Raw genomic sequence first — 26328 nt, 5'->3', positions numbered from 1 at the left:
GGCTTCCATTTCCTTTTCAGGTGCTGAGGGGATGCTTTAAACAATCCAGAGATCTAGATTTTGTATTGCTGTTTGCTTCAAGTTGTGAGGTCCGTGAGGGGTAGCTCCACGTGTTGCTGGTCTACTATGCAATAGTTAGCTGACAGTTCCATCTAGACGTCCTCGGGATTCGGGATTCTCGGAACGTTAGGGATTTCACTGGAAGAAGTTTGTTATTTATTCCTGGATTGGACCTATTGCGAGAGACCTGGAGAATTATATCCAACAAAATGGGATTAAGTCAGTCCGTCGAGGATGCTGGTCAATCCAGTCCAGGTGAGTCTCGACCACTAGAACCGTCATCTCCATCCACAATTCCATCTATAAAAGACCCTGCACTATAAAACTAACAAAACCAGAGGCCCTAAGCTATATCCTCGCCGAACGCTTCGCCACAAAATGCTTCACCCCGCTAGAACTAACCCACTTCAAAGACAACTTCTTCTCCCGAGCAACAGACCAAAACGGGCTGAAATACTGGAACGAAAAGACCCTTTCCGATTTCCTGGGCATCCCGGATAGCAGCGATGCCGAGTGTCCGCTTGACGCTGGTCCGGTGATCTTCCGGATGGTCTCGTATCTGGGGGCGTTTCCGTTTCAGAAGACGCTAGCTCCGAGCGTGTTGACTTTTGATGCTATGGTAAAGGTAGCTGTGTTGTTGACGGAGAGGTATGGGAGGGTGCTTAGACGGGGGAGGAGGGATAGGATTAGGTTGTTGTTCGGAAGTCTTGCGGATGTTGGGAAGAAAGATCTGGGTTCGTCTGGCCAGGATGAGGAGAATGAAGATAGTAAGGCTTCTGAGAGGCATCCGTCTGGATATGATATCGACCAACCCGCCAATGATGATGAAGAGGATGAAGACGGTGATGATCTTGCTTTGGCGGCGTTGGAATCGCTGGATGCCATTGAGGTGTTCAAGCACGATCAGCGTGTGGACAAGACTGTCTATGAAGCTCATATCTCGACTGACACGTTCCGTCGTCTGTTGATGCTGCTTCTTGTCATCGCACCGTTGAAGACGCTCGACGATGTCAGGACTTACACGGGTGACCTGAGTGCAGAACGCATGGAGACGGTCAGAAACGAAGCAGACAACATCCTGGCCGCGTTCGTCGAGGATGAAGCCACTGAAAGTGGTAACGGTATCAGCTACAAATCGTTTTCGAAGATGATATCCAACTCGCTGCCGCACCTCTTCGACCCGCTGACGCCGCTATTTGAACACATGCTCTTTAGCAAGAACCTGAATTTGTCTCAGAAGCGAGGAAGAACTGATTCGACGCCATCAGTGCATACAGAGGAGCAACCGGAGTCCGATATACCTGTGCTGCTGCTGCCGCCGCCGCCACCTGTCATGCTCCCTGGAGCGTTCGAATCTGTGATTCTAAACCCAAGCCTCATATCCCATCTTTCATTCTTTCTACCATCCACCTCTCGTGGCCTGAGCTTCCTCCAAAGCAGCGCTCAACTACATCCCGTCTTCTCAACAGCAGCCCACGGCTCATCTCTCACCTCCTTCTCCCACCACGTCCTAACATGGCAAGCACCCTCCCTCATGATCCTCCACGGAGTCATAGAAGAAAACACAACAATAACCCTAGGTGCCTACCTCCCCTCCTCCTGGACATCCTCCAACCACTCATCAAAAACCTCCGACTCCCTCCCCTCCCTCTTCCAACTCTCCCCCAAGCACATCCTCCTCCCAGGAAACCCTTCCCCCTCAGCCCAACAGCAACAAAACACACCAACCGCCTACTTCTCCACAGCAACTGGCCTCGCACTCGGCTGCAGACTCCCGCCCTCGTCCAGAACAAGTACACCACAGCCCTATCCCCACGGCGCAGGCTCCCTCCTCATCGACTCCAGTCTCGAGTCAGCAGACTTCCACGTCTCGTCCGTAGGACACGATGGCGCGTTCCTCCCGCCAGTAACCACATCAACCCCGGCAGAAAAGATACATATCGATATCTATAACCTGGAAATATGGGGCGTTGTGCAGCCGGATGATTCGTCTATGTCGGCGGGACAGGGTCAAAGTGCTGTTGAAGTACAGAAGGCGAAGTGGGAGTTTGAGGCGAGGGAGGCGGAGAGGAGGAGGAATGTGAATTTGAATGCTGGGGTTGGGGATAGTGCGAGGGAGAGCGCGAGGTGGTTGTTGGAGTCGGCGGGGTTGGTCGGGGAGAGTGGGAGGTATGGGGGGAGTGTTTAATTCATCGATTGAATATGGTTTTTGGCGTGCTATAATACTTTAAATTGATCTGGAGAGGTGTTTGATATTCATGATATTTGGAGAATGGCCATGGACCTATATCTTTACACATACAACTACCACAAATTCAACCCAGTAGGCGCCCCATAATAATCCCTCAATTCCTCCTCTTCCTCAACACCTTCATTCTCCGTATCAACAACATCCTCCTGCCCAATCACCACATTCTTCCCCCTCGAAGACTTCCTCGACCCTCCAGAAACAACCGCAGTCCCTGCACTACCCTTTCTACCCTCCTCACCCTCATGCACATGAACAGTCTCATGTTGACTCCCCTCCCGCGGCAACCGCACCGCCAAAAACCCATCCGGTGCACGCTCTGCCCGGTCCATGATCTCGTTCATGTACTTGCGGACTTCGTCGGCGGGTTTGACGACGCGGGCTAGCGGCTCGAGAACTTTGGGGTTTGGGCTGGTTATGCGGAAGGTTACGGGTTGGTAGTATTCTTTTTGGATGGGTTCTTTTTTGTCTTCTTTGGGGATGGAGTCTGGGTTGTTGGTGTTGGTGTTGGGGTCGGTTGTCATGGGTTTGTCTTGTGACTCGGTGGGTTTATCGGATTCTGTGGTGGGTTTGGTGTCGGTTGCTGTAGAAGGGTCTGGGTTGGGTTTTGGCTCTTCCTTTCCTTTGTCGTCCTTTTTCTTCTTGTCGGACTTTTTCGATTTGGTTGATTTGCCTTTTGCCCGCGAATTGGCTATCTCTGTTGCGGTTTCTAGAGGGAATGGAGTATTTGGGTCGACCTTTCTGACGACCAGGAATGAAGCAAGGACTGTATTCCCTCCTGGCAACCAGTCCAAGATCGTATACTCGGGGAAGAGGTAGCGATCTCCAGACCCTGCGTGACCCGACGTGCTACTTCCGTACGGAGTCAATGGTGATGTAAACTCGAAGACAACCGACTTATAGTTCAACCTTGGCGGAGGAGGCGGCGGTGCTTGTCGATAGTAAGTAGCAGGTGATCCATACTGCGGCGGACGGGAGTGAATTGGAGGCTGGCCTTGGTGCGGAGGTTGTTGGTAGGGCGGATATGGAGCACCTGGACGTGGTCCTGCTGCTTGCGGGGGAGGGGGTTGCGGCATCGGACGGACAGCAGGGCTCGGTTGTTTGGCGTTCGGAGGAACAGGTGGTGCGCCTGGTGCCACGCCAGGATTTGGCCCTGGGGGTGTCACATGCACAGATGGTGGTTGAGTTGGTGTGGCGGCGCCCGACTCCTGTTTAATCTGAGTTTGGGGAGCGGGAGTTTGTGGTTGACTCGCTGGCTGGCTCGGGGTCTGCGGCAGAGGGTTACCAGAAGGTGAATACTGCGGAATCTGTACTTCCACCCGTTGCATTGGCTGGGGCTTCGATTGAGGAGCCTGCTGTGCTGGAGGAGATTGTTGTGGAGGCAGAGGCGGTTGAGCCTGAGCAGGAGGAGCGGGGCTACCAGCATAACCTCGAGGAGTAGGCGTAGTTTGTTGGGCCTGCCGCTGTTGTTGCCGCTGCTCCCTGGCTCTGATGATCGCGTTAAGCTCGTCGATATGGGCCTGAAATGCTCGAAGTTGTTCCTGCGTCGCCTCTGTTGATGCCACCACTCTCATCAGCGCCTTCAACTCTGGATCTGAAGCTGCTCGGGTCGCAAGCATCTGAATAACGGGATCCGGACTAGGCTTCGGGGGTTGCGGTTGTGCAGGTTGCGAAGGGGATAGACGCTGCTGCGGTCCCGGAGGCGGAGCATGAGCAGGAGGAGACATTTGACCAGGAGGATGACCCTGCTGCGAAGGCGGACGCATAGGCTGGTTGCCCCTTGGTTGATACCCTGGCGGAGGAGGGCCTGGAGGGACGGTTTGAGGATGTTGTTGCGGCGGTAATGCATGCTGCGGAGGAGGCGGAGGAGGGTAAGGTTGATATTGCTGGAAGTTGTTGGGGTGCCCGTAGTGAACCATCGGCCGCTGGGGAGGTGTATACTGAATGGGAGGCGGCGCATTGGGGTCCTTGACGGTGTAGAGCATGCAATCAAAGAGATGCGGTCCAACCATGATATGACAGGGCCCGACCTTCGACATGGACTCCTTGGGAGGATTCTTGCCTTCGATATGTTCTCGTTTGGTCTTTTTCGGTTTTGTCCAGTATCGCACCAGGATGCCGTCGCTCAGCCATTTTTTCTTCGATCGTTCGAGAGACGTGAGAAGCACCGCACTGTAAAAAGCAAACCCGTTAGCCTCCCAGCCGCGTATAGCAATTCAGATTCAACAGGTGAATACCTCTCTGCAATCGACTGATAGTCCTTGTCCGAAAGCGACGCGACTTGCTGCGGCGTGGGGACGGTGGGCAGAGCGTCTCCATCCTTGATCTTGATCGGCAACGGAGGCGCGACAACTGCGGGTTCTGGAGGCGGCGGAGGAGTTGCAGCCTTTTTCTTGCTCGACGACTGTGTCTGGGGGGTCTGTTGGGGCGTGGCTTCAGAGGCTCGTCTTTTCGCGGCGGGTTCGCGACGTTCGCGTGCCGGGAGTTTGCGCTTTTCGGCCATGGCGATTGAGAAGGAGGTATTTTATCGGGTGTAAAGGAAGATTGAAACCATCCCGAAAGCGTGGAAGAGGGTATGGCGAGGGGAGTTGGCAAAGGGGAAATACAGAAAAGGTTGAAGAAAAGTGTTGGCGGGCGGCAGATAACGTTAACGATAGAGGTCACCACCGCTATTATCACCACCACGACCACAACCGCCGCAAAGAATAGAAGTACAAGCAACTGGATATTTTATGGAATATCTGGGAGTTTTTGGTGCTTTTATGGACTTGTAGATATTGACAGGTACGTCATCCAGCCTTCAATCCAGACATGAAATGAAGTTGACCATACGCAGATATATATCGTCAGCATGGAACTGCTGCCCATCTTCAAAAGGGCATACTGGACATTGGCTGCCGGAGGCCTGTTTTATGTATGCTTCATCATCTCCATGACCTATCCCACGGTCCAACGATTGTAGGTGGTATCCCTGTATACCTCAGATCGATCCCAATCTGATAACCGGGACCATCCTAGTGTGCTGTACGCGAACAAGATCAACCCGACGCTCTGGCAGAATGTCAACGACGTCGAGCCTTTTGGATTTCTGAGTATGTCTCCGGAGCAGTGGTGTTTGACAGAGAGAGGCAGTTGTTGATACTCGAACAGAGACGCAGGTTCAACCTTTTCATCTGAAAACCCCAGACAACGAAACGCTCTATGGTTGGCATCTTCTTCCGCTGCATCTGTGCTATGAGCATGAAGAAGAACTAGCTGTCAATGAACCTTCCGGCCCGGCTGAGGACTACACCAAGACAACCGCCTTTAAGCTGCTTGCCAATGACCCAAAGGCCAGAGTAGTTATCAGTTGTAAGCACCATCTCCTGATTCATGCTAATTCGGCACTTGTATAGAAGCTAAATGTATGCAGTTCACGGCAACGCAGCCCACCTAGCATCAGCCCAAAGACCAGAAATCTACCGAATGCTCCTCGGTCTCTCCACCCCCTCCGACCCCGTCCACGTCTTCGCCATCGACTATCGCGGATTCGGCGTATCCACCGGCACCCCCACAGAAGAAGGCCTAATCACAGACGGCATGTCACTCATCAACCTCCTCACCTCTGCCCCTCTGAACATCCCCCCATCCCGCATCGTCCTCGTCGGCCAGAGCCTTGGAACAGCCGTCAGCGCCGCAGTAGCTGAGCGTTGGGCTTTTGGATCCGAAGATCCCACCGCCATCCAGCCTGCTATCAAGAATCCGGAGCCATTCGCTGGCGTGGTCCTGCTCGCGTCGTTCAGCAATGTGGCTAGTGTGATTGAGTCTTATAGTTTAAAGGGAATAACGCCGCCCATGCTCTCTCCTCTTAGAGGCTACCCCCGTGTGCAGAAGTGGGCAGTGAGCCATATTCTCGACCGCTGGGATACCGCGGCGCGCGTGGCCCGTCTGGTGGGAATTGGACCAACAGCCCAAAACGACTCCGATGCTGGCTACGTTAGTAAGAATCTGGACCTAGCTATCGTGCATGCCCGGGATGATGTTGAGATCCCGTGGTACGAGGGTCGTCGGGTCTGGGTGGCTGCGACGGGCGAGGATCAACCGGATGTTCCTGGTCGTTTGGTTTGTGAGAAGAAGCAGGAGAATGGGCCTGGTGAGGTTAAAATCTGGGAGAATAGGTCCACTAAGGATTCGTCTGTTGTTAAGAAGGTTCGCTGGGAGCGTGTGGGATATGGAGGTATTTTATCACCGGTGCTTTGTCCATTGCGAGCGAGGCTGACTCAATTTAGGTCATAACCGTGTTGCGACTTTCTCTGCTGCGTCTTTGGCTGTGCTCAGGGCTTTTGAGAATTGATTCCGACGCATGATGGATTATAACGGCTTTATTCCGGTTACGATAGACCGAGGGAAATGTTCAGTATGAGATAGCTACGAGACAATCAAGTCAATTATGTATACATGTACATCGAATACTTTATCAGGTCATGGTAACTCCAAAACAGCTAAATTTTGATTCTAATTACAACAAAAACTAAACGTATTTTCCATGTACCGTTCTATTCTACATATCTCAGGTCATCAATCAATCAGGATAGGAGAGTGTGAGGAGGCATATTAGCATCGGATTCAAAAGGGCATAATACATGTCGGAGAAGAGAAGAGGATTTCGCGGGCGAGGGATATATAACTGGGCGGGAGGAGATTCATGATTCTTGTCAGGGTAGGGTTAAAGGGCTTATTTCTTGTGTCTGTCGGCCTGGGCCTTCAGGTGCTTGTCGATGAGTTCTTTTCTGCGCGTGGAGAAGAGTTTGCGTTAGTGGTTTGAAGCAAATGAAATGGAGAACCAGGGGAGGAACGTACTGTAATTGACCAGGAGCCTTCTCGTAGTGGCTGAACTCCATGGTGAATTCACCCTTACCCTGGGTGGCGGCACGCAGGTGGGAACTGAAGCCGAACATACCGTTCAGACTGCAGTCGGCGTACACGGTGAACTCGTCAACACCGACTTCACTGTCGTTGATGGTGGCATTGCGCTTGTTCAGGAGCGAGATAACGTCACCCTGGAACTCAGCGGGAGCCGTGACGACTGTCTTCATCAGGGGCTCCAGGACGGCAGGGCCACTCTCCGTGAACGCCTTACGGAAGGCCTGCTGCGTGGCGTTCTTGAAGGACATTTCCGATGAGTCAGTCATGTGGGTGGCACCGTCGTTGATGACCATCTTGGTGCCCAGCACCTTGTGGCCGATAAGAGGGCCCTTGTCGCAAGCAATGTGGAATCCCTTTTCACATGCGAACAAGAACTTCTCCGAAATGCTACCTCCCACGATTTGCTCTTCGAAGTAGTTGTCTTCCAGCTTGCCGGTTGGCTCCATCCAGCCGACAACACGGGCGTATTCTCCGGGACCTCCCGACTGCTTCTTGAGCAGGTGGTCGAAATCAATACGGCGGCCAATGGTTTCACGGTAGGCGACCTGCGGCGGGCCGGTTTCACAGTCGACGCGGTATTCACGGCGCATGCGCTCGATGTAGATGTCCAGGTGCAGTTCACCCATTCCCGAGATGAGTGTCTGTTCACTCTCGGTGTCGTAGGTCACACGGAAGGTAGGGTCTTCTCTCTGGAAACGAGCCATGGCCTTGGAGAAGTTGGCGGCGTCCTTGTTGTTCTTGGGCTTGATGGAGAGCGAAATTACAGGTTCGGGAACGAACATGGACGACATGCTATAGCCCAGCTGTCCGTCGGTGAAAGTGTCACCGGAGGCGCAGTCAACACCGAACACTGCACAGATTTCACCAGCACCGATCTCCTGGACTTCCTCCATTTCGTTAGAGTGCATACGCACAATACGGGGTACCTTGATCTTCTTGTCGTTACGGGCGTTGAAGACGTTGGCTCCCTTCCGCAGGGTACCTTGGTACACCCGAATGTAGGTCAGCTGTCCAAAGTTGCTCTCTTCGAGCTTGAACGCCAAACCGACGAAAGGCAAAGAGTTGTAAGGGACAAGCTTCACGGAAGCCTCGTTGCGCTTCTTGTCAAGAGCAGTGTTCTGCACCTCAGATGGGTTCGGGAGGTAGTCAACGACACCGTCTAGCATGGGCTGCACAGTCTTGTTCGCCAGCGCGGATCCCATGAAAACCGGAGTAAACTTGAGCGAGATGGTTGCCCGTCGGATCGCGGCCTTAATCTGGTCTTGCGTGGGTTCCTGCTCGTCCAGGAAAAGCTCGGCCATTTCGTCGTCGACATCGGCGAGGATCTCGACGAGCATCTTCCTCCGCTCTTCCACCAACGACTTGACCTTCTCGGGAATCTCATTGGAGACGTGAATTTCTTCACCGCTCTCCCCGACGTTGCGGAGCGTCCTCATCTGGACCAAGTCCACAACGCCTTCGAACTCGTCTTCGGCTCCAATGGGCACCTGAACGGCGGCAGCGGGGATCTTGAGCTTGTTGTTGATCTGGTCAATGGCCTTGAAGGGGTTGGCACCCATACGGTCCATCTTGTTGACGAAGGAGATACGAGGAACGTTGTAACGTCTCATCTGTCGGTCGACGGTGATGGTCTGCGACTGCACACCCGAGACGGCGCACAGAATCATGACTGCACCGTCCAGAACACGCAGAGCTCTCTCGACCTCAATCGTAAAGTCAATGTGTCCGGGGGTATCAATCAAGTTAATGTGGTATTTCTCGTCCTCGCCATCCTCGTTTTTCTTCACCCAGTCACAAAAAGTAGCCGCAGACTGAATGGTGATACCCTTCTCACGCTCGAGATCCATGGAGTCCATCTTTGCGCCAACGCTGTCCCGACCACGGACTTCGTGAATCGCCTTGATACGACCGGTGTAGAAGAGAACTCGTTCGGTTGCGGTGGTCTTGCCGGAGTCGATGTGTGCCTAAACCACAATGCCCTGTCAGACTCCGGGAACTGTCTCATTCTCAGAGAAGGTAGATGTCCATACCGCAATACCAATGTTCCGAACTTTCGACAGTCGTGCGGCTTCAACGGGATCGAGGTTATCAATGATAGCTTCTTGCGAGAGGGTTTCCGGATTCGACGCAGCAGCTTCGAGCCTAATAAACAATAACCAATTAACAAAACCAATCACAGTATTGAAAAATAAAAGAAGACACTCACACTGCAGCTGCCGTAGTCGAAGCATGTCTCCTCTGCTGCCATTGCGAGTTGCAGACAGTCTGGTAAGCCGGGCCAGCAACAATGGGGCTCCGGAAAGCGGCCGTCGAGGAAGCGCATCGTCTAGTGAGGAACTGCTGAGACTGGAGTCGAGCAGACGATCTGGTCAGGCCAGAAACGGCATGGTATTGCAACCGTGCAAGAGCTGGAGATCTCATGGCTGTCTGTCGTCCGCCCACACACAGTAAAAGAAAGTTGAGGCTTTCTTTTCTTGCAATTCCTTTTCCCCGTCGCGATTTCGCTTTGCGGAGGAGAAAAAATTTGGAGAGACAGGTACAGATCACGTGAAAGCTATATTATTGGTCAGTCGCTTAGTATCAGATATTCCTTAACGCCGACTGGACATTCGGCTCGACATTTGGCAGTTGAGGAGTTAGTTATAGAGCAGTTGCCTGAATAATTAGTCTTCATTTGAGAAAGCATTGAATCTGTGCTCGCATTGGGTGAGTTACTATCATGGTGTTATGTCTACGCCAGATACGATCTATATTAAGCTTGTCCATCAGAGAACACCCACCGGAGGATGTTCTTTTCATGTGTATTTCGCTCATCTGATGTAATTGTCATTTATAATACGGAAGCTGACCTGATTTCATTAGCATTAAATGAATAGATTATATCAAATAGGATCGTAGATGACAAGACCGGCTTAACCAGCCCTCGGAAGCTCGAGATCAATTAACCACGGCGGCTGTACCGAATATTCGTCAGTAGAACCCTCTATGGCGGAATTGACGAAGAGTGTATGGGCGCTGTATTGAATAGGATGCGAGTCGTTGCTGCAGTGGCTAGTTTGATAGGACGTTCTGTGGACATTCTCCTGAACAATATCGGCAAGTCTTCCAACCACCGTCGAATTTTCGTTATCAATGTCAGTCATATAAGAAGGCTTCTCACCGACCATTTTCCTCCATGCAGCAAGCTTTGCTCCCCATCCCTCGTGGATGTGACCAAAGCAGTGCATGCACGGTCTGGCCCGAGCAACAGCTTCAAATAGATCCGAACTACCTGCACGTTGACCATTAGCGTAATCCATGATGCCATTAGGCGGTCCATGCGTGATAGCCACGTCAACGTTGCTTGAGATCGCAAACTCATGGCCTTGCTCGGGATGATACTGAAAACCCCAGTCTCCAAAAGATGGGGTGTATGGGCTGGTGTAGACGGTTAACGATGCTCCATTCTGCAGATTGAAATGGTGGGTTCCTTCATCCAGCAAGATGACTCCGCTATTGTCAAACATGCTCCTGGTTTCTTCGTAATCGCCGTATACTCTCCGGACTAATTCTGAATCCAAAGGCTCATGTGCTTCTACAACCTTATTCTTGAACATAGGCGTATATAGAGCGAAATTGTGATTCCCGGCAATAGTTAGCTTGAGAAGAGCATCGATTCTTTCAAGCAGTCGGATAGCGCTTTCAAATTCATCGAGCTTGGATTCCGTGGTGAGATCGCCGCAATGTATGGCCACATGCTGAAGATACGGTCAATACCGTGAGTATCTGAGATGACAAAGAAGCGGGTTTTGAAGTTAAAGGCCATCGTAATGTCAAGACTATGCCTTCTAGTATCTTGGGCACAGTCGTTGGAGAAACGAAGCTCAAGTCCAGAGATAGGCGCCTGGAAAGTCACGTGAAAACAAAAGCGATTAGGCAGACTATACCAGATATGGCAATCAGTCGTCACGTCACCCAGGAATAGTACTGGTCCGCCTATTTCAACAACAACAGAATTCTCCGTAAATATTCACATTTTCTTTCATATCAAGTGCAGAGCGCCTCTGGCATGCCTCATAGCAGATGCGGTCATCACTGAGACTGCTCGCGGCCATTGCCCGCGACCAACCGTCAAAGTTGAGGAAGCCGGCTGTTAGCTTCGACCATGTGAGTTGTTGGCATATGGCTATATAAGCGATTATTACTTTGCTTTACTATATTCTCATTATAAATTTTCGAAAATGGTCGCTAATAGTGGCATCTCCAGTTCATCCAAAGACAACGAGTTCTCGGCCTATGGAGAGAAATTGTCAGAGCTCTGAACAGTGAGCTTCTTCGTCTCAACTCTAGATGGAAGTCAATCAGCTGATTGAAATTTGAAGAAATCCCCAACTCGCCAACGAAGGTTGAGTTACGGAACTATGCTCGCGAGGAGTTTGAGCGCCACCGCAATGTAACCGACTTGGTGAGTCGATAATACTGCGTGAGCTTAGGTATTGAGCTAATTGGTTAATAGCAACATATACGGTATTTACATTCGGTAAGAATAGATTCATCTGTTTTTCTTTCTCGCATTATCCGATATCTGACATTTGGCAGACTGGCAAGTCGGAGTTTCAAACCATGAGACGGTATATCGATGAACTGGTGGGTTGACATCAAGAGGTTCATGCCTCATGTACCTTATAGACCATCAAACATGGCAGAAATACCATAAATATCCTGCCAAAACATGTATATATGTACCTATATGAACGAATTCCTTCAGAACCACTGTAACGTCTAGCTCCCGCCACTATCTTCTGTATGCTGCGGTTTCTAGTGTATTCCAGAGTAATTCGCTCTTCTTTCGATTCTAGAAGCACATAACATCAGTCCTTCTTCTTAATCATGACGATGCTAGAAGCAAATCATCAAACTCACGATTTCAACGAACTGCTCCTGTCCACTTGTGCCCTGTGTACGCTACCCTTCTCTAGATCCTGGTCAACCGGCGCCCTACTTCTATCGGCTGCAACTCCTGTCGTATTTTGTGCATCTGCATCTGAAAGCTCTTCTCTGACATTGTGGGGCGTCTCCCGGGCCTGTTCCAAGAGAGTATCTGTATCGACGAAGTATGGTTAGAGGACTGTGATTCTTGTCGGATGAACAGGGTCAGAACTCACTTGTTGATGGTTCCTTGCGGGATAAATCGGTGGTGAGATTGGACATATCTAGTTGATAGGTTGATAGATTGGGTAGACAGCAATACAGTAGTGTCGTTGTTTATAAAGTCGAAGAACGGTTACGAAATTATACGTCATGGGGCATACCTTTGCCTTCAGATAGTAGACAAAGCTTCGACGATAACCCACTGAAGACGTGTAGCAGTGCGCCTACCACGATATTTACCATCACTAGTTAGTTCTGGAGTAGTTGGCAGAGGAAGCGCCATGTTTGTCTACAACTAAATTATCATATATAGAGATCCAGGAAGTGACGGTAACTTACCCAGAGCACATCCTCACCCCTGTTCTCTTAGCTTATCAATCTATGTTACAGGCATTGAAAATCAAAATTGGTCAACGGTACTCGTTGATGACTGACCATGCTTCCGAGTAACTTCAATCTGCGATTACCTCAGTCGTGAAAGTAGCAGATACTCGAAGCTTCTGTATATAGTTCGTTATACTGAGAGTAACACAGGCGTGATATGTACAATCTTCCCAGAAGTGCACACTGATCAAACCAACTAGTAACGGATGGTAACTTATATCAAACACACACACATTGTATTGCAAGACATTGATAGTGAATAACTAAGTACAGATAGAGCTTTGAGACGACAGCCGAACAGTGAAGCTCTGTATTCAACCAGCAATTAAGCCCGCCAAAACAGAATAGGTCTCGCTAGGAGGTCAGGAGACACAAACACGGCCATGCAACCTATACACCAGTAAATATTTCTTTGTCGGCAACAACAGATCAAGCAAAGGCACATACAAGTTCAAAAGGAACACAGATTCAAGCAGTTTCGCAAGACAATAGGGAATCATCAATAGTAGGGGCCGACCACGAGAGGGTATTGATTTCCACTAGGGTACTGCGTAAGAATAGCATTTTTGGCCTCTATGATTTGGGCCCCGTTAACCACGAGACCGCAACTCCGAAAGAGATCAATCTGATGGTCGGTCCAATATCTGCAGCCTTGGCCATCGCTGTTGAACTCATACTGGTGGCGCTTTTGGTTCACAAGCAGGTTGACGAATTCGCGTACCGTGGTGTCGGGCCGAACATCGAGTTTGACTACCTTCGACGCTGACCTCGAGGTGGGATATGCCAGATGGCTAACGACCATATTGGCCTTGTTTTTAGCTATCAGGATTGGATTGTATCATTTGATGCCACTTCCACTAACTACCGCCGGCGCTAATTCGATCACCACCGAGACAAATACGGTAAAATCGAGTGGCAATCTGTACAGAGCCTATCGCTTATTCTTTCAATCATTTAGCACCGTGATAGTCAAACTCCATCACATATCACAATGCATATTACCCATACACCGCCACCAAATGCCCACTATGGTCCCGCAGTAGCAGCGCAGGCGCCGGAATGAGGTACATATACGAGAAGGGTGGGAGAATTTTAATCAAACGATCGATTAGTGATTTTGTTCCTCTAGAATCGAAATTGGGGCGGGTGAAGTTTGGGGAAGGCGGCGCGGTCAATTATGCCACCTCCTACCGCTTTCCTCATCCGAGCATGTTTTGTATGCCCCTTGGAACCGGATATGTAGTATTCCTACATATCTTGTTAACAAGAGCATCACGATGTTCTCAAGACAAAAGACATACAGAAAGGATCTGGCACATGAATATTGAGAAGCAGAATGCTAATTCAGTCCATATGTTATGGATTTCATTGACGGTAGATCAGTTGAGGCATGCTGGGATGAATTGAATCAGACAGAGCGTGTGGATGTTGTCTCCCAAGTTGCTTCAATGATCACTACTCTGCAGTCTATTCCGCTACCCCAGCAGTCACCTGGCCCAGTGGGCTGTGAAAGCTGCTCGGCCCGTGGCTTCTGGTTCACTGACATGGGAACGGGTCCATTTCGCTCAACGGAGGAACTAGAGGCTTGGTTCAATCGCCGGCTCACCATCTCCAAACAATTCAACCAGGCACCAGATGATGTTCCGCCATTTCAATTTGACAGGCTGGTTCTCACACACCAGGATATTGCGCCCCGTAACTTGATTTTGGGTCTTGATGGCACAGTTCATCTGATTGACTGGGGTGATGCTGGGGTATATCCCGAGGGGCTAGAGTTTGCGTCACTCAAGACACGAAGCTACACCGCGCCCGAGTTCACTGATATGTTACTTGAAAAGGTTACTCAGTATGAAGAATTGGCGCAGCAAATGGAATGGATTATGTTTGCTTTGACTACTGGGCAATATCTTTAGGAAAATGGAGGTCTAGCGAATATTTTACTTGACGAATATGATTTAACTTGATACCCTTGAAGGCAGCAACCTAACGTAGGTCGTATCGCTACTATAACATGATCCGAGCTGTTTTTGAGGTAGCACAGGAGTCCGTGCTTAATAGTCCTGCCTTGCCTTGAAGTCCAGCAGTGCCGGCGGTGAAAATGAACATAGTCAAGTGATAAATCAAGTGTCTTTGGGGATAGATCAAGAGGTTGTTGTCTACTCCACCTAGCTTATATAGACAGCCGACCGAGGTAGACTTTCACTTTTAAAGGGCAATTCAAATACCCAGACGGGAAAAGGGTTGTGGGGATATTAGCTGGCTCAATATCGGCCTGGATACAATGTGGTGCGTCTCGATGGAGCTATCTTCAGAACAACTTGCAATCAAAGCAGAAAGACATAAACACACATAAAGAGAAGGGAATCAATGCTCTAGAAGATCCAACACATGTACAATGATATAAACAACCAAACAGATCAGTCTGCCATATCAATCCACCCAACCCATTTCAACCTTACCCCCCCCTCGACGCCATATCCCTCACAGCATCTAATACCCCAAGCGACCTTTTCTCATCACCAGGCTCCAGAGCAGACCGAGCGGTATCCTGCTCAAGCGCCGCCTTAGCAGCCCCCTTCCGCTCCGCTTCCTTAGCAGCCGCCTCCATAGCAGCATGCCTCTCCCTCCAGTCCCGATCCTCCTTATCACGGATTTCCAGTTCCCGCAGCCACGCATCGCGCTTCTCCTGGGACCTCCGTACCTCGACTGCTTTCTCGAATTCGCGGCGCTGCTGACGTTCCGTCTTGAAATACATGCCTCCGGCGACGATGGCGACGAGGGTGAATCCTTGGGCGTAGATACGGGCGCGGAACATCCGGTTCATTTCCACAGAGTCACGGGCTTTCATTGAGCGGTAGGCGCGGTATAGGGCGTAGCATGTTGCGGCGCATCCTGGATTTAGAATAGGTTGTTAGACCTGGTTGTCCATCGTCCGACGTTCGTAGTTCCCAGGGTACGGGGGCAGAGCTAGAATTACCGAGCGGGATCAAGGGTTCCTCCTTGAGTCTTCTGGTGAACTTTTGAAAAGACGATTCCTCCTTGAATTCACTACATCGTTCACCTCTGTTAGCTTTCCCCGCCCGTAACGGAGGACGGTTATATAGCGGTTCGGCACGTACGGATGGTCGTCGAAAGACGAGGGAAGAGGTTCGCGGCTGCTCATATTGTCGACGGTAGTATAGTATACGACGACGTAGGAAAACTAAGAGGCGTTGGATTCTATTAGGATCGATCGAGGTACGGCCGTTCCGGATCAATCACAGGCGGAGCTCCGAGTCGCGCGGAGTTGGATGGGTTTCTGTATTGGTAGCGGAACACGCAGAATTGAATGTACAAGTCCAATTTGGTCCTTCTCGAGACCGTTGAATGTTCCTGGAGAGAATAATGGGCTTTTGTAGTATCAGTTGATGCGGAACATGACGTCGCAAAAGCGAGTTGATGCCAAGCGATTTTTTGTGTTACGCGTATTACAGAACGGAACGGTAAGTAACGGCAAGTAACAATCTGGCCAATCAAATGGGATGAAGCGGACAAGGACTCCGTACGGAGTAGATATCGAGGAATTATAAACCGAGTCTTGCGCCTTGCGTATATATGCCCGAGAGAAAATTTGAGGCTATTTACATTGTTTTCTGTAGTTAAGCTGCAAGTGATCGTTCATGCAACACCACTGCATCTGTAAAAGGAGGGGATTAGGGCCCAGGCTTAGGGTTGATGACTCATAGACTTTCCCGCAGTCACGGGATTTTCCAAAAAGTAACGCCGATGGTCTCACAAGCTACTTCGAGGCCTTATCGCTGCTTCCAACTCTGCTCTTTGGGCTGTCTTTTTATTCAATCCAGCTTGCTAGAGAGACAACCATGACTGACGGTTCGACAACTCCCCTCGCCGCCAAGGTGAATAACCTGGCATTGACCGAATACACTGCTGCTCCGACGCCGCCATCGGAGAAAGTTGACCAGTTAGGATCGGCGCCGGATTGGGGCATCGCGGACTCGTTCCTGCTTCCAAATGGTTATCCAGACGTGAGATTATACCTGTCTGTGCAATTGTTTGATTCAAAGACCATTTTTGTTTGCTAATGCAAGTTCGTCATGAGTCTAGTATCTCCGGTTGATTTTGACGTCGCGGGTTTACGATGTCATCGAAGAAACACCACTGCACCATGCTGTCAACCTCAGCAATCGCCTCGAATGCAAGGTCCTTCTCAAGCGAGAGGACATGCTCCCTGTCTTCAGTTTCAAGCTCCGTGGAGCGTACAACAAGATGGCGCATTTGCCTCCGGAGAGGCGGTGGAAGGGTGTCGTTGCTTGCTCTGCAGGTCAGCATTTTGTACTTCTAGGAAAGAAGACAGCTGCTCATATCTGAACAGGTAACCATGCGCAAGGTGTCGCCTTTTCTGCCCGCCATTTGAAAATCCCCGCCACCATCGTCATGCCCTCCGGTACCCCCGCGATCAAGCACCTGAATGTCTCTCGTCTTGGTGGTAGTGTCATTCTTCACGGAAACGACTTCGATGCGGCGAAGGAGGAAGCACATCGGTTGGAGAAGCAGCATGGACTCACTAGCATTCCCCCATTCGATGACCCGTATGTCATCGCTGGTCAAGGAACTATCGGAATGGAAATCGTGCGCCAGGCGAACCTACAAAACTTGGAGGCAGTCTTCTGTGCTGTCGGTGGTGGTGGACTAATTGCTGGTATTGGTGTCTACCTGAAGCGCATTGCACCCCACGTGCGTATTATCGGCGTGGAGGCTGATGACGCCAATGCCATGGCTCAGTCTCTGAAAATGGGCGAACGCGTTCTTCTCAAAGAAGTTGGGCTTTTCGCTGACGGAGCGGCTGTCAAGACAGTTGGTGAGGAGACATGGCGTCTGGCCCGTGACGTGGTAGACGAGGTCATCCAGGTTACGACAGATGAGACGTGCGCGGCGATCAAGGATGCCTTTATGGACACCCGGTCTATCATCGAACCGGCCGGTGCCCTGGCTCTTGCTGGTTTGAAGAAATACATTGCGCAAAATCCCAGCCCTGACACCAACCGGGAATTGGTTGCCGTCACCTCGGGGGCGAACATGGACTTTGATCGATTGCGTTTCGTCGCAGAGCGTGCTGCTTTGGGTGAGCGGAAGGAGGCTCTTCTGAGCGTCAACATTCCCGAGAAGCCTGGCGCGTTCGCAAAACTAATCGAGATTGTTATGCCTCACGCTGTAACCGCCTTCAGCTACCGGTACGCCCGTGCTGAATCCGCAGACATCTTGATGGGCATCTCTCTGTCAGCATCAACAGGTCAAAAGGATCTAGCCAGTATTATCAACCAATTGACCAAGGGAGGCATGTCCGCGAAGGACCTGAGTGATGACGAGCTCGCCAAGCGGCATCTGCGCTTCCTGGTTGGCGGCCGCTGCGAAGTCCCGGACGAGCGTCTGTTCATGTTTGAATTCCCTGAACGTCCGGGCGCTTTGGCCAAGTTCCTCACTACCCTTCGACCTAACCAGAACATTTCGCTGTTCCACTACCGTAACTACGGAGGTAATGTCGGCAAGGTGCTGGCGGGTATCCAATGCCCTGAATCCGAAAAGGAAGACCTGGAGGCTTTCCTTCAGGATCTGAGTTACCCATTCAGCGAGCACACCGATTCTCCTACTTACCAGACCTTCCTCCGCAATTAAAATCTTTTTACGCAAAATCACGGAAACGAAAAGTGTATATTCGGATTCAGTGTTGATTTCACGGGGTTGAATGTTCCTGTTAGGCGTTCGGATTAGTATATGAGACAGAATGCGTGATGTAGTCATGTTTTTCGATATTATGTATAGTTTACTCGAATAGATAATAGAACGAGGGATGCTGTTTTGACAAAGTAAATGCACCATTCGTGGTAGATGGGCCTTGTAGAAAACCCCGGAACCGGCGATACAAAATCTCCGAGGAACATTTCCTCCGCGCGGGAGTGCGGAATAGAAACCATCCAACACCACCAAAAATCCATACCAACCCCAGGATCAAATCAATCCTGATCCTGCCCTTATTTCTGTCCGCGGAGACACCTATCGGCGGTCCTTCAACTCGATAAAACCCCCGCCGAGTCGCCACGATGATGTCCCTCCGCTCCCTCCTCGGTGCCTCCACCGGCACCCTCCGCCAATTCCTCCCGCAATCGCTATCCCGCCCGACATTCTTCTCGCGCTCGTTCTCCCGGTTATCGCTTGCAAATGGGCTTCGGAGTTTGCGTTTGCGGTCTGAGCAGAAGCAGATGCAGGCTGGTGTTGGGGCTGTTGGGGCTAGGCAGATTGAGCAGGTTCGGGGGATGAAGACGCGGTCGTCGGTTAAGAGGCTGTGTGATGGGTGCAAGGTATGATTTGCTTGGTTTTGTTTTGTGGGGTTTGTTTTGAGGTGACTTGGTTCGGTGTTTGGTGCGATGCGGTGCGACTTGAGGAAGGACCTTTGGGGAATGAGTTGAGGTTTTGGATGTGAAGCTAACGTTGGATGGCTATAGCCCGTCCGGAGAAAGAACAGGGTTTATATCATTTGGTATGTTCACTTTATTGGCAAGGTTTGGAGAATCGGAACTAACGGTGACTGTAATAGCTCCAAGAACCCCAAGCACAAGCAACGACAAGGGAAATAAACGTCTCAATCGAATAACGGGATCAATTCATCACGGCTTACCACTTTAAAATGCTACGAAAGTGCATAAGATCGGGGGATTATGTACTATTTGATACCTAGAACACTTCGTGGATATACGGTTTTGCATCTCGACGCCTGGAATGTCTTTGTCTTTTTTCTTTTTTACTGCTGGCTGGTCGCGGCGTACGTTACATTGTACATTAGGTTTATCATCAAAAGGTCATCATACATGGTTATTTTCTGGTTTCTGAATGGAATGTCTTTGGATGTGTAGCCCTATCTCCTACAGATTGCGATGGCATGGACACCCTGCAACCCTTTGAGACTCAAACCACTGCTATTAATATACTCGCACTACCTACCATGCCCCAAGAGGCTTCAAATGCGCCTTCATATCCTCCGCCTGCAACCGATGATACTTGGACGTCGGATGGTAACTATTCCACCAAACACAACTATGTCCATCATCATTCACGCAAGTAGCATTCGGAAAGCCGTATTTCTGTGGTTGATTCAGCACCTTGGTCATAAATGACCATGAATCATATAGCACAGTGGTTGTCTGTATTCGTTTCGTCAGCTTCTCTTCCTCCAGGGAGATCACAGGCACGTACATCTTCATGGTTGGTCGTGAAGTTTTTCACCATCAACTCGACGTTCTCATTGAACACGGCGAGGTACTTTGCATGCGACTTCGCAGCCTCATTCCCTTGACTCAGGATCTTAGGAGTACGACTGGCAGCCGGCACATTAAGGAAGAGGAACTTCCGGCCCCCGTCGCGGTAGATCTTCTCAACCAGCGATCTATACCGCGCAATCAACTTCGACGTAAAAGTCTCCGCATCCGTACTCGAGTATGCATTCCCGATACTATTCACCACGTTAACAACTCACCCATAAACACCAAAACAGAAGAAGAAAGAACATACTCATTAATCCCAATCCAAACCCCAAAAACCGCATTCTCACCCGTCCACAACACATCCTCCTTATCAGCATACGTCGACTGAAACTCATCTACCTGCGAGACCAGATCTTTCGAATGACCCGATACAAGGGTGTTATCGATCGTTGCGCCGCCGACGGCGAGGTTGTAGGAGAAGACTAGGGAGGCGTTTTGGGTGGCTGTTAGGTAGCCGACCCAGTTTGTGCCACCGGCTGTTGTACCGGTTCCTGCATACTTACAGTGAGAATTTGTTAAAGAGAGAATCGTGGGTGAGTGGTGAACGAACCTAGGGATGGGTTTCCCATGGGGTTGGAGGCGGATGGGGCGGTTTTGTTTGGGGAGAAAGTTGTGTCTGTGTAGGAGTTTCCGCTGTTATGCTATTAGTATTATTATTGCGGGTTCTTGGAGAGAAAGGGAGGTCTTACAAGGTGAAGAAATACGTCGTATCGACATTCTGTCGTGGTAGAGGTGTTGCAGTAGCAATACCAATACTACTGGCTACCAGCCAGATAAGGTGAGCTTTCATGTTCGTACTAATTCAATATTCAATTCGTATAACAGAACAGAATTATATCAGATGAGATTCCAACAGGGTCTTTTTATAAAGAATCCAGCATCGTCTCAGGCTATGTACACTCCGTATAGCTGCAACACAGCCTCAGCCTTGCCGAGAACCCTGCGCCTCGATCTCAGCCCAGCAAGCATGTTGGAAGTTAATTGCATCGTATTCTTCCCTCAGGAATGCAGCGGATAAATATGGATGTCACATAGGATTGGTGGTTTTTGCGGGGTGCATGTTTAGGCGCTTTTGCATGTGCCGTTTGTCCGGCCGGGTTAATAGGCTAATTGTCACTGATTGATAGATGTGGAGGATGAATATTGTACATGAAGCTTTAGCTGTTGCAACCGGGACAGGATAAATTGGATGTGTGATAGGATCTTATTGAGATCTGCTGGTGTTGCCGAGAGTATATGGTTGATACTTGATCGCCGATGCCATGGTCTCCACGGGCTGTTCTTATGAAACAGGAGGTGCTTGGGACATGTCAACATGGAACACTTTTATCTATATTATTATTTTTGTTGTTGTTGTTGTTGTTGTTCATACACGCATCTGTCAGCCCTGTGGGCCGAGTGGCGGCAGGTCCTGCGGGGCGGCCGGATAAGCCGCCGTAGTGGTAGTCGCTATGTACATCGTCGCCTTTCTATACCTATCCTGACATCTTATTCCGCATGTTGTATGTCCCGTGCTGCTGATTTCGTACTGCTGTTCCCATGGCCACGAAGGTTCATGGGTTTGTTGGATACTATCTCGTTTCCGTCCCTACTTCTGCAAGCGCACAACCTTGGCTATGCTATGCTGCCACCGGTTGCTTGAAGTCCGTTTTTGTGACTCGGTATGTGGTTGGTAGAGTCTGAAACTGGTCCAGAAGGCCTGTCCCAAGTATGAATCGTACTGCCTTCGGTACCAGGTCTGGCCGTGTAAGGTAGGCCCGGTAATCCAGCTCCCGCCTTGAACCCTGTGTAAGATGGCGCATCCGGGGTCCTGCCTGGTTGGTACAGTGGAGGAGAACATGGCGTGTATCTTGGAGGCCACGTCCACAGGAGTATTTAGTCGATTCCATAGCCTTGAAGGTACCAAGGTAACTGGCCAGCGCAATCTTCCCAGTTTGCATTTGAATGAGGACTGACGTAGCAGCTCTCCGTAAGCCTTGGTATAGCTGCATTGGCGCTTTTGAGGGCTCTTTCCATAAGCGACGGACGGAGTTCCTGTGGGGGGAAGCGGCCCATTCAGTCTTCCATGCATTTGCTGCTTCTATGCGGAGGGTTCTTCGAGTGCTAGCCATGAGAGTGAGCTCTTCCGCACCATTGGGTGCCAGGGAATTAGCAGCTTCTTTTGCAAGAGCGTCAGCACACTCATTGCCATAGATGCCTTCATGACCCGGGAGCCAATACAGCCGTATATCCCAGCCGCGTTCCTGTAGTTGAGATGCAGTGCGTGTAATTTCGCTCAGGATATATTGGCCAGAAGACCTTCCTGGAGCTGAGCACGCTTGTATCGCCGCCTGGTTGTCTGTAAAGATGATTGCCGTATAGGTCTTATGGGAACATTGTGATGCCAGTCCGCCCGCGTTGCGTATTTGGGTAAGTGCCATCTTTATGCCCTGCAATTCCGCTGCATATACAGTGTGGGTAGCTGGGGAGCCAATGCGAACAGCCTGGCGCCCCAGAGGTGAAACTACCGCTGCTCCAACTCCCTGTTCTGTCAAACTGCCATCTGTGTACGCGAACTTTTATCTATATATTTTCTATGTATGTACAAGGTCATGCCAAATAAAAAACAATACATCACATCACATCATAAGAACGGAAAGCTCATCCAACCCTCACCATTTCCATCCCAACCCCACAAACAAGTAACTTCACACCCTCCCCCTCTCCCTCATCAGCAACCCGAACAACATCCAAAGCCGCAATATCCGCCACAGGACTATAATGATTAACCACATTCCTCACACTAATCGCCTCCACCCCCTCTTTCGCGGTATCCAATTTAACCGACCAGATTTTAACCCGGTGGTCATTGCCCGAGGAAGCAATCGTCAAATCAACCATTGTGTTTCCGTCGGCAGATTTCCGTTGTGAGATTACCTTGACGGTTGTTACGGATGCGGTGTGCGCGTCGGGGATGCTGACTGTGTAGACGTGGGTGGCTTCGTCGGTGGTGTTGGTGAGCGATGTGTGGAGGAGGGAGAGCGTGAGGGCGTTGTCGTCGCCGCTGGATGCTATCAAGGAAGTTGTTTCTGAAACGGGTACTAGTTCCAGGGATTTGATGCTGTTGGAGTGGATTTGGTAGCGGCTTTCGCAGGTGATGTTTGTCGGGGTGGTTGTGGGTTCGAGTTGTTGTTTTAGGGATAGGTTTGAGGCAGTTATTGTGTAGAAGGGTAAGAGGACTGGGGTTAGGTTCCAGAAGGTGAAATGGCCGTCTGTGGAGGCAGTAATGAGACCCATGAAAGAGTCTCTTTGGATGAATTGGGCTTGTGTTAGGCAGTTGCTCATGTATGTTCCCTTCGCTAGGAGGGTGAAGCCGTTGTCGGTGGATGGGGAGTAATGGAAGATCTATCATTATCAACATTGGCTCAAACAGGCTTATTCTTGGACCTGAAAAGGACTCACCTTGATCACAGAGTTCGGGAAAGCCAAAACAACCAGAAAGCCACACTGGCCATCCGGTTCCTGAACCTCCAGGGTATCAAAACTAGTCACCCGACACTCCGAATCCGGATCCTCCTTTGGAGTCACGCCCACGAGCAACGTTGCAACTCCAAACCGAGGAATCCAGCGTATCCTCCAAGCAAAGAACTCTTCATACCCGGAACTGGTAAACAAGTACTCTCCATTCTTCGACCACCCCACCTGCTGCAGACCAGCCCTGTGCTTCTTGAGAACCCGCAGACTCTTAAATGCACCCCATAGGTCTTCCTTGTCGGGCTGCATCGGCGCGAAAAGACGCACAGTGGTATCCTCAGCTCCCGTGGCGAAAATAGTTTTCTTCCCTGCATCAGTGGCATTAAATGACTCCATGGACTTTATCTCCCTCCCATGACCACCTGCACGCACCGGATGACTAGCCTCAGCATGTACCCGCCGACAATTAAACCCAGACTGATGCCAAATAAACAACCCATCACCCGGATCTTCAAGACTAGGCTGGAAAGCCCAGTTCCGACGTGCACCACCGCAAAAGAATCTAGCGACTTCGGATTGCATTGTCTCGTTCCAGACGACAAAGTCCATGCCGCGGAAGCCGTAGAGCATAAGGTCGTCTGAGGTTTTGTCAAAGTATGTGCCTTCTACGTTCTGGTTTGCTGCTGGGGAGGAGCGGTGGACGGTTTGGAAGTTGAAGGAATCGGTGGTGGGGTTTGTGGTGATTTCGTGGACGCAGTAGTTTCCGTCGCGGCCGCAGGTTAGGAGGTAGTCGGTGGATGAGCCGTCGTCGTGGGTGCTTGAGGAGAAGGATGTGATGTGGTTGACGCCTTCATCGCCGTGGACGAGACGGATGCTTGTTACTGGTCGTAGCAAGTCCTCGAAACTGTCGCCAGGGCTTGGTATCCGATACACGGCAAGTGAACCGTTTTTGAATCCCAGAACAAGATATTGACCACCGCAGACGAGAGAGGCGCATTGTACCTCGGAAGGATAAAGAAGGCACAAGGGCATGTTTTGCACATGTGGTTCTGAACCCTCCTTTCTTGTGACGGTGAAGAGGTTTGCCCTATCGGTAGCAACATAAGAGGCAACAAAGGAGACGGATGGACTAGACGAATCCGGATCCGAATCCAGGGCAAATAGCCCAAGCGGTCTCTGATCCGTCTGAACAACCTTGGCCAGTGATTTACTTTGGTGATCATATAAGCGAATCAATCCTCGTGCATTGCCCAATAACGCCACTCCCTTTGACGGTAGGCCAGAAATGACAGAGTACCCACGGAGATCATCTTCAACGCAGAGAATCTCCTTTGACACTTCAGGCTGCATACCGAGTTCAGCCACATTCTGAGGCCCGACATATCCCAGTTGAACTTCTCCATTCACGGACGTTGCGATGAAACAATCTGGGGCGATAAAGTCAAATGCTTTGAACGGCACTTCCTTCTTGCTTTTCTTGGGTTGATTGTTGGAAGGAGCAGGTGCAACGGCGTTGTTTGATACATCTCCTTCCTCATCAACCTTGAAGGTCTTGATGGCGCCGTCATTGCCTCCAGTATGAACAACAACCCTACCATCGACCTCGTGCAAGCTCAAGGAAAAGATATGCTTTCCAGTGTGATAATGGAAAGATGAAGTTTCACGCAGACCAAACTCCGGTCCTTGAGAATATTGCTTCCAAGTCAAATCCCACAACAAGCACTGCGCATCCTCGCCACGCGATACCAGCCGTAACTTGCCATGCTCCACCGTCGCCGTCGACATGAAATGAACACTCCATATCCGAGCAATATGACCAAAGGCCTTCGCGATGCAGGGTTCCGACCCCAGTTCCCGAACAGCGCCAAAGCCCGTACTGCGGAGTTCGAAACCGTCTGTCGAATATGCCGATGGATCGTTGGGAGACGCACTATCGCAATCGGATATGTCCCAGATCCTGACGGTTCTATCATCGCTACAGCTGGCTAATAGCCGGCCTTGCTTGTTGTTTCCCAAATTAGGGATCGTGGGCGAGATTTCAACGCCGAAAATAGACCCCTCGTGACCTGTGAAGAAGTGGTGGATGGAGCTGACTGCGTCGGAGCAGAGACTCTCCGGGGCGTTAATGAAGCACGACCATACGATAATCTCACCAAAGACAGTACCAGCGGCAACCAGAACGTGGGATGGTGAAAGTTGAACGGTGTGTGCTGAATAGAGCATGGATTTGACACTCGTTTCCAACTGGTGTAAATGGAGGGCGTTTTCATACTTTGATGATGAATCTGCTTGCACGAGATGTAAAGCGATGAGAGCATTATGCGCCGTGACAAGATAAGCGCATTGCTTGTCGTCCTCGTTAGAGGCACATCCAGCCAGAATCCAATCCGGCGCTAGAAATTCCGCACTTGCTGCTGATAGCGTGGTCTGATTTCCCCCGTGGTTCAAGTTAATAACCCTAACCGACTGTCCTCCCCAAGCTACCAGTTGCACAGGTTCACTGTCTGCATTCTGCGCTGTCTGGTTGAGAACCGCGAATCCATGGATGTTGTTCCTCTTGAAGGTCTTGAGCTCAGCAACAAGCTTGCCGGTGTTCTCATCAATCAAGCGACAAAATAGACCTTGTCCTTGCAAAATGAATCTCCCGTCCTTCACTTCAAGTGCCTTCAGTGCCGTAATAGGAAGGCAAGCATCAACGTGCTAGTGGGAGTCAGCGTTATGTCTTACAGCACTAGTAACGGAACAATCACTGACCTCCAGCGAGGAATGCATTGGCACAGCGACAACGCACAGCCTGCCTACGGGAATTTCGTAATATCTCAATTTAAAATA

General features: G+C 50.4%; 14 protein-coding genes across 14 annotated transcripts; 5 read left to right on the top strand and 9 right to left on the bottom strand.

The window, feature by feature from the left end:
* The first annotated feature begins 74 nt into the window (after positions 1–74).
* Positions 75–2306, top strand: ASPGLDRAFT_351367 (TLD domain-containing protein). The gene is made up of 4 exons (XM_022544517.1): positions 75–93; positions 157–315; positions 399–827; positions 891–2306. Exons 2-4 carry the CDS (start codon positions 270–272, stop codon positions 2246–2248), a joined length of 1833 nt encoding a protein of 610 aa, XP_022400555.1. The 5' UTR covers positions 75–93; positions 157–269; the 3' UTR covers positions 2249–2306.
* Positions 2307–2364: 58 nt separating this feature from the next.
* On the bottom strand, positions 2365–4811 carry ASPGLDRAFT_66795 (uncharacterized protein; the record flags this gene model as incomplete). The annotated part of the gene is made up of 2 exons (XM_022549062.1): positions 2365–4480; positions 4546–4811. The coding sequence occupies 2 exons, from the start codon at positions 4809–4811 to the stop codon at positions 2365–2367; spliced, it is 2382 nt and encodes a 793-aa protein (XP_022400554.1).
* A 179-nt stretch (positions 4812–4990) lies between these two features.
* On the top strand, positions 4991–6791 carry ASPGLDRAFT_47554 (alpha/beta hydrolase). The gene is made up of 6 exons (XM_022546700.1): positions 4991–5092; positions 5145–5266; positions 5327–5400; positions 5459–5659; positions 5721–6524; positions 6577–6791. Exons 2-6 carry the CDS (start codon positions 5160–5162, stop codon positions 6639–6641), a joined length of 1251 nt encoding a protein of 416 aa, XP_022400553.1. The 5' UTR covers positions 4991–5092; positions 5145–5159; the 3' UTR covers positions 6642–6791.
* Positions 6792–6838: 47 nt separating this feature from the next.
* On the bottom strand, positions 6839–9707 carry ASPGLDRAFT_150230 (elongation factor G). The gene is made up of 4 exons (XM_022542122.1): positions 9420–9707; positions 9244–9355; positions 7148–9177; positions 6839–7077 (listed from the first exon to the last, which is right to left on the bottom strand). Exons 1-4 carry the CDS (start codon positions 9632–9634, stop codon positions 7023–7025), a joined length of 2412 nt encoding a protein of 803 aa, XP_022400552.1. The 5' UTR covers positions 9635–9707; the 3' UTR covers positions 6839–7022.
* A 305-nt stretch (positions 9708–10012) lies between these two features.
* On the bottom strand, positions 10013–11307 carry ASPGLDRAFT_74619 (uncharacterized protein; the record flags this gene model as incomplete). Its single annotated transcript, XM_022549740.1, has 2 exons — positions 10013–10950; positions 11227–11307. The coding sequence occupies 2 exons, from the start codon at positions 11305–11307 to the stop codon at positions 10126–10128; spliced, it is 906 nt and encodes a 301-aa protein (XP_022400551.1). The 3' UTR covers positions 10013–10125.
* A 572-nt stretch (positions 11308–11879) lies between these two features.
* On the bottom strand, positions 11880–12435 carry ASPGLDRAFT_350161 (uncharacterized protein). Its single transcript, XM_022544498.1, has 3 exons — positions 12358–12435; positions 12116–12293; positions 11880–12047 (listed from the first exon to the last, which is right to left on the bottom strand). Exons 1-3 carry the CDS (start codon positions 12401–12403, stop codon positions 12011–12013), a joined length of 261 nt encoding a protein of 86 aa, XP_022400550.1. The 5' UTR covers positions 12404–12435; the 3' UTR covers positions 11880–12010.
* A 515-nt stretch (positions 12436–12950) lies between these two features.
* Positions 12951–13766, bottom strand: ASPGLDRAFT_47547 (uncharacterized protein). Its single transcript, XM_022546699.1, has 3 exons — positions 13730–13766; positions 13175–13670; positions 12951–13117 (listed from the first exon to the last, which is right to left on the bottom strand). The coding sequence occupies exon 2, from the start codon at positions 13527–13529 to the stop codon at positions 13227–13229; it is 303 nt and encodes a 100-aa protein (XP_022400549.1). The 5' UTR covers positions 13530–13670; positions 13730–13766; the 3' UTR covers positions 12951–13117; positions 13175–13226.
* Positions 13767–14058: 292 nt separating this feature from the next.
* ASPGLDRAFT_47545 (uncharacterized protein) lies at positions 14059–14690 on the top strand. Its single transcript, XM_022546698.1, has one exon. It carries the CDS (start codon positions 14086–14088, stop codon positions 14638–14640), a length of 555 nt encoding a protein of 184 aa, XP_022400548.1. The 5' UTR covers positions 14059–14085; the 3' UTR covers positions 14641–14690.
* A 147-nt stretch (positions 14691–14837) lies between these two features.
* On the bottom strand, positions 14838–16153 carry rcf1 (respiratory supercomplex assembly factor RCF1). Its single transcript, XM_022546697.1, has 3 exons — positions 15847–16153; positions 15705–15775; positions 14838–15619 (listed from the first exon to the last, which is right to left on the bottom strand). Exons 1-3 carry the CDS (start codon positions 15888–15890, stop codon positions 15183–15185), a joined length of 552 nt encoding a protein of 183 aa, XP_022400547.1. The 5' UTR covers positions 15891–16153; the 3' UTR covers positions 14838–15182.
* A 434-nt stretch (positions 16154–16587) lies between these two features.
* ASPGLDRAFT_126969 (threonine dehydratase, biosynthetic) lies at positions 16588–18400 on the top strand (the record flags this gene model as incomplete). Its single annotated transcript, XM_022540692.1, has 3 exons — positions 16588–16752; positions 16832–17048; positions 17100–18400. The coding sequence occupies 3 exons, from the start codon at positions 16588–16590 to the stop codon at positions 18398–18400; spliced, it is 1683 nt and encodes a 560-aa protein (XP_022400546.1).
* Positions 18401–18777: 377 nt separating this feature from the next.
* Positions 18778–19632, top strand: ASPGLDRAFT_47542 (50S ribosomal protein L36). The gene is made up of 3 exons (XM_022546696.1): positions 18778–19083; positions 19228–19262; positions 19320–19632. Exons 1-3 carry the CDS (start codon positions 18826–18828, stop codon positions 19357–19359), a joined length of 333 nt encoding a protein of 110 aa, XP_022400545.1. The 5' UTR covers positions 18778–18825; the 3' UTR covers positions 19360–19632.
* On the bottom strand, positions 19463–20994 carry ASPGLDRAFT_349652 (SGNH/GDSL hydrolase family protein). Its single transcript, XM_022544491.1, has 5 exons — positions 20733–20994; positions 20594–20676; positions 20291–20534; positions 19976–20231; positions 19463–19923 (listed from the first exon to the last, which is right to left on the bottom strand). Exons 1-5 carry the CDS (start codon positions 20831–20833, stop codon positions 19720–19722), a joined length of 888 nt encoding a protein of 295 aa, XP_022400544.1. The 5' UTR covers positions 20834–20994; the 3' UTR covers positions 19463–19719.
* Positions 20995–21724: 730 nt separating this feature from the next.
* Positions 21725–22079, bottom strand: ASPGLDRAFT_47538 (uncharacterized protein; the record flags this gene model as incomplete). The annotated part of the gene is made up of 2 exons (XM_022546695.1): positions 22007–22079; positions 21725–21950 (listed from the first exon to the last, which is right to left on the bottom strand). Coding segments are annotated over exons 1-2 (210 nt in total), but the record flags the coding sequence as incomplete, so codon positions are not given.
* Positions 22080–22683: 604 nt separating this feature from the next.
* Positions 22684–26268, bottom strand: ASPGLDRAFT_35855 (tRNA (34-2'-O)-methyltransferase regulator RTT10; the record flags this gene model as incomplete). The annotated part of the gene is made up of 3 exons (XM_022544619.1): positions 22684–23427; positions 23485–26196; positions 26251–26268. The coding sequence occupies 3 exons, from the start codon at positions 26266–26268 to the stop codon at positions 22684–22686; spliced, it is 3474 nt and encodes a 1157-aa protein (XP_022400542.1).
* Between the last annotated feature and the right edge of the window lie 60 nt (positions 26269–26328).

The sequence above is a fragment of the Aspergillus glaucus genome, assembly GCF_001890805.1.
Source record: "Aspergillus glaucus CBS 516.65 unplaced genomic scaffold ASPGLscaffold_11, whole genome shotgun sequence".
Taxonomy (NCBI): Eukaryota; Fungi; Ascomycota; class Eurotiomycetes; order Eurotiales; family Aspergillaceae; genus Aspergillus; species Aspergillus glaucus.
Note: the sequence above shows the minus strand (reverse complement) of the source record. Positions and strands in the feature narration are given on the sequence as shown.

Excerpts from the sequence above, each read along its gene's own strand:
- ASPGLDRAFT_351367 (XM_022544517.1), top strand. The coding sequence starts at position 270 with ATGGGATTAAGTCAGTCCGTCGAGGATGCTGGTCAATCCAGTCCAG. Across the intron at positions 316-398 it reads TGCTGGTCAATCCAGTCCAG|AGGCCCTAAGCTATATCCTC; the intron begins GTGAGTCTCGAC and ends TAACAAAACCAG. Across the intron at positions 828-890 it reads GGATGAGGAGAATGAAGATA|AGGATGAAGACGGTGATGAT; the intron begins GTAAGGCTTCTG and ends ATGATGATGAAG.
- ASPGLDRAFT_47554 (XM_022546700.1), top strand. The coding sequence starts at position 5,160 with ATGGAACTGCTGCCCATCTTCAAAAGGGCATACTGGACATTGGCTGCC. Across the intron at positions 5,401-5,458 it reads CGAGCCTTTTGGATTTCTGA|AGACGCAGGTTCAACCTTTT; the intron begins GTATGTCTCCGG and ends ATACTCGAACAG. Across the intron at positions 6,525-6,576 it reads GGAGCGTGTGGGATATGGAG|GTCATAACCGTGTTGCGACT; the intron begins GTATTTTATCAC and ends GACTCAATTTAG.
- ASPGLDRAFT_150230 (XM_022542122.1), bottom strand. The coding sequence starts at position 9,634 with ATGAGATCTCCAGCTCTTGCACGGTTGCAATACCATGCCGTTTCTGGC. Across the intron at positions 9,356-9,419 it reads TCGACTACGGCAGCTGCAGT|GCTCGAAGCTGCTGCGTCGA; the intron begins GTGAGTGTCTTC and ends ATTGTTTATTAG. Across the intron at positions 7,078-7,147 it reads AAGGCTCCTGGTCAATTACA|AAAAGAACTCATCGACAAGC; the intron begins GTACGTTCCTCC and ends CTCCACGCGCAG.
- ASPGLDRAFT_350161 (XM_022544498.1), bottom strand. The coding sequence starts at position 12,403 with ATGTCCAATCTCACCACCGATTTATCCCGCAAGGAACCATCAACAA. Across the intron at positions 12,294-12,357 it reads CCGCAAGGAACCATCAACAA|ATACTCTCTTGGAACAGGCC; the intron begins GTGAGTTCTGAC and ends TCGTCGATACAG. Across the intron at positions 12,048-12,115 it reads AGGAGCAGTTCGTTGAAATC|AATCGAAAGAAGAGCGAATT; the intron begins GTGAGTTTGATG and ends ATGTGCTTCTAG.
- ASPGLDRAFT_47547 (XM_022546699.1), bottom strand. The coding sequence starts at position 13,529 with ATGGTCGTTAGCCATCTGGCATATCCCACCTCGAGGTCAGCGTCGAAG.
- ASPGLDRAFT_47545 (XM_022546698.1), top strand. The coding sequence starts at position 14,086 with ATGGATTTCATTGACGGTAGATCAGTTGAGGCATGCTGGGATGAATTG.
- rcf1 (XM_022546697.1), bottom strand. The coding sequence starts at position 15,890 with ATGAGCAGCCGCGAACCTCTTCCCTCGTCTTTCGACGACCATCC. Across the intron at positions 15,776-15,846 it reads TCGTCTTTCGACGACCATCC|TGAATTCAAGGAGGAATCGT; the intron begins GTACGTGCCGAA and ends TGAACGATGTAG. Across the intron at positions 15,620-15,704 it reads GGAACCCTTGATCCCGCTCG|GATGCGCCGCAACATGCTAC; the intron begins GTAATTCTAGCT and ends TTCTAAATCCAG.
- ASPGLDRAFT_47542 (XM_022546696.1), top strand. The coding sequence starts at position 18,826 with ATGATGTCCCTCCGCTCCCTCCTCGGTGCCTCCACCGGCACCCTCCGC. Across the intron at positions 19,084-19,227 it reads GGCTGTGTGATGGGTGCAAG|CCCGTCCGGAGAAAGAACAG; the intron begins GTATGATTTGCT and ends GGATGGCTATAG. Across the intron at positions 19,263-19,319 it reads AACAGGGTTTATATCATTTG|CTCCAAGAACCCCAAGCACA; the intron begins GTATGTTCACTT and ends TGACTGTAATAG.
- ASPGLDRAFT_349652 (XM_022544491.1), bottom strand. The coding sequence starts at position 20,833 with ATGAAAGCTCACCTTATCTGGCTGGTAGCCAGTAGTATTGGTATTGCT. Across the intron at positions 20,677-20,732 it reads ACGACGTATTTCTTCACCTT|CGGAAACTCCTACACAGACA; the intron begins GTAAGACCTCCC and ends ATAGCATAACAG. Across the intron at positions 20,535-20,593 it reads CATGGGAAACCCATCCCTAG|GAACCGGTACAACAGCCGGT; the intron begins GTTCGTTCACCA and ends GTAAGTATGCAG.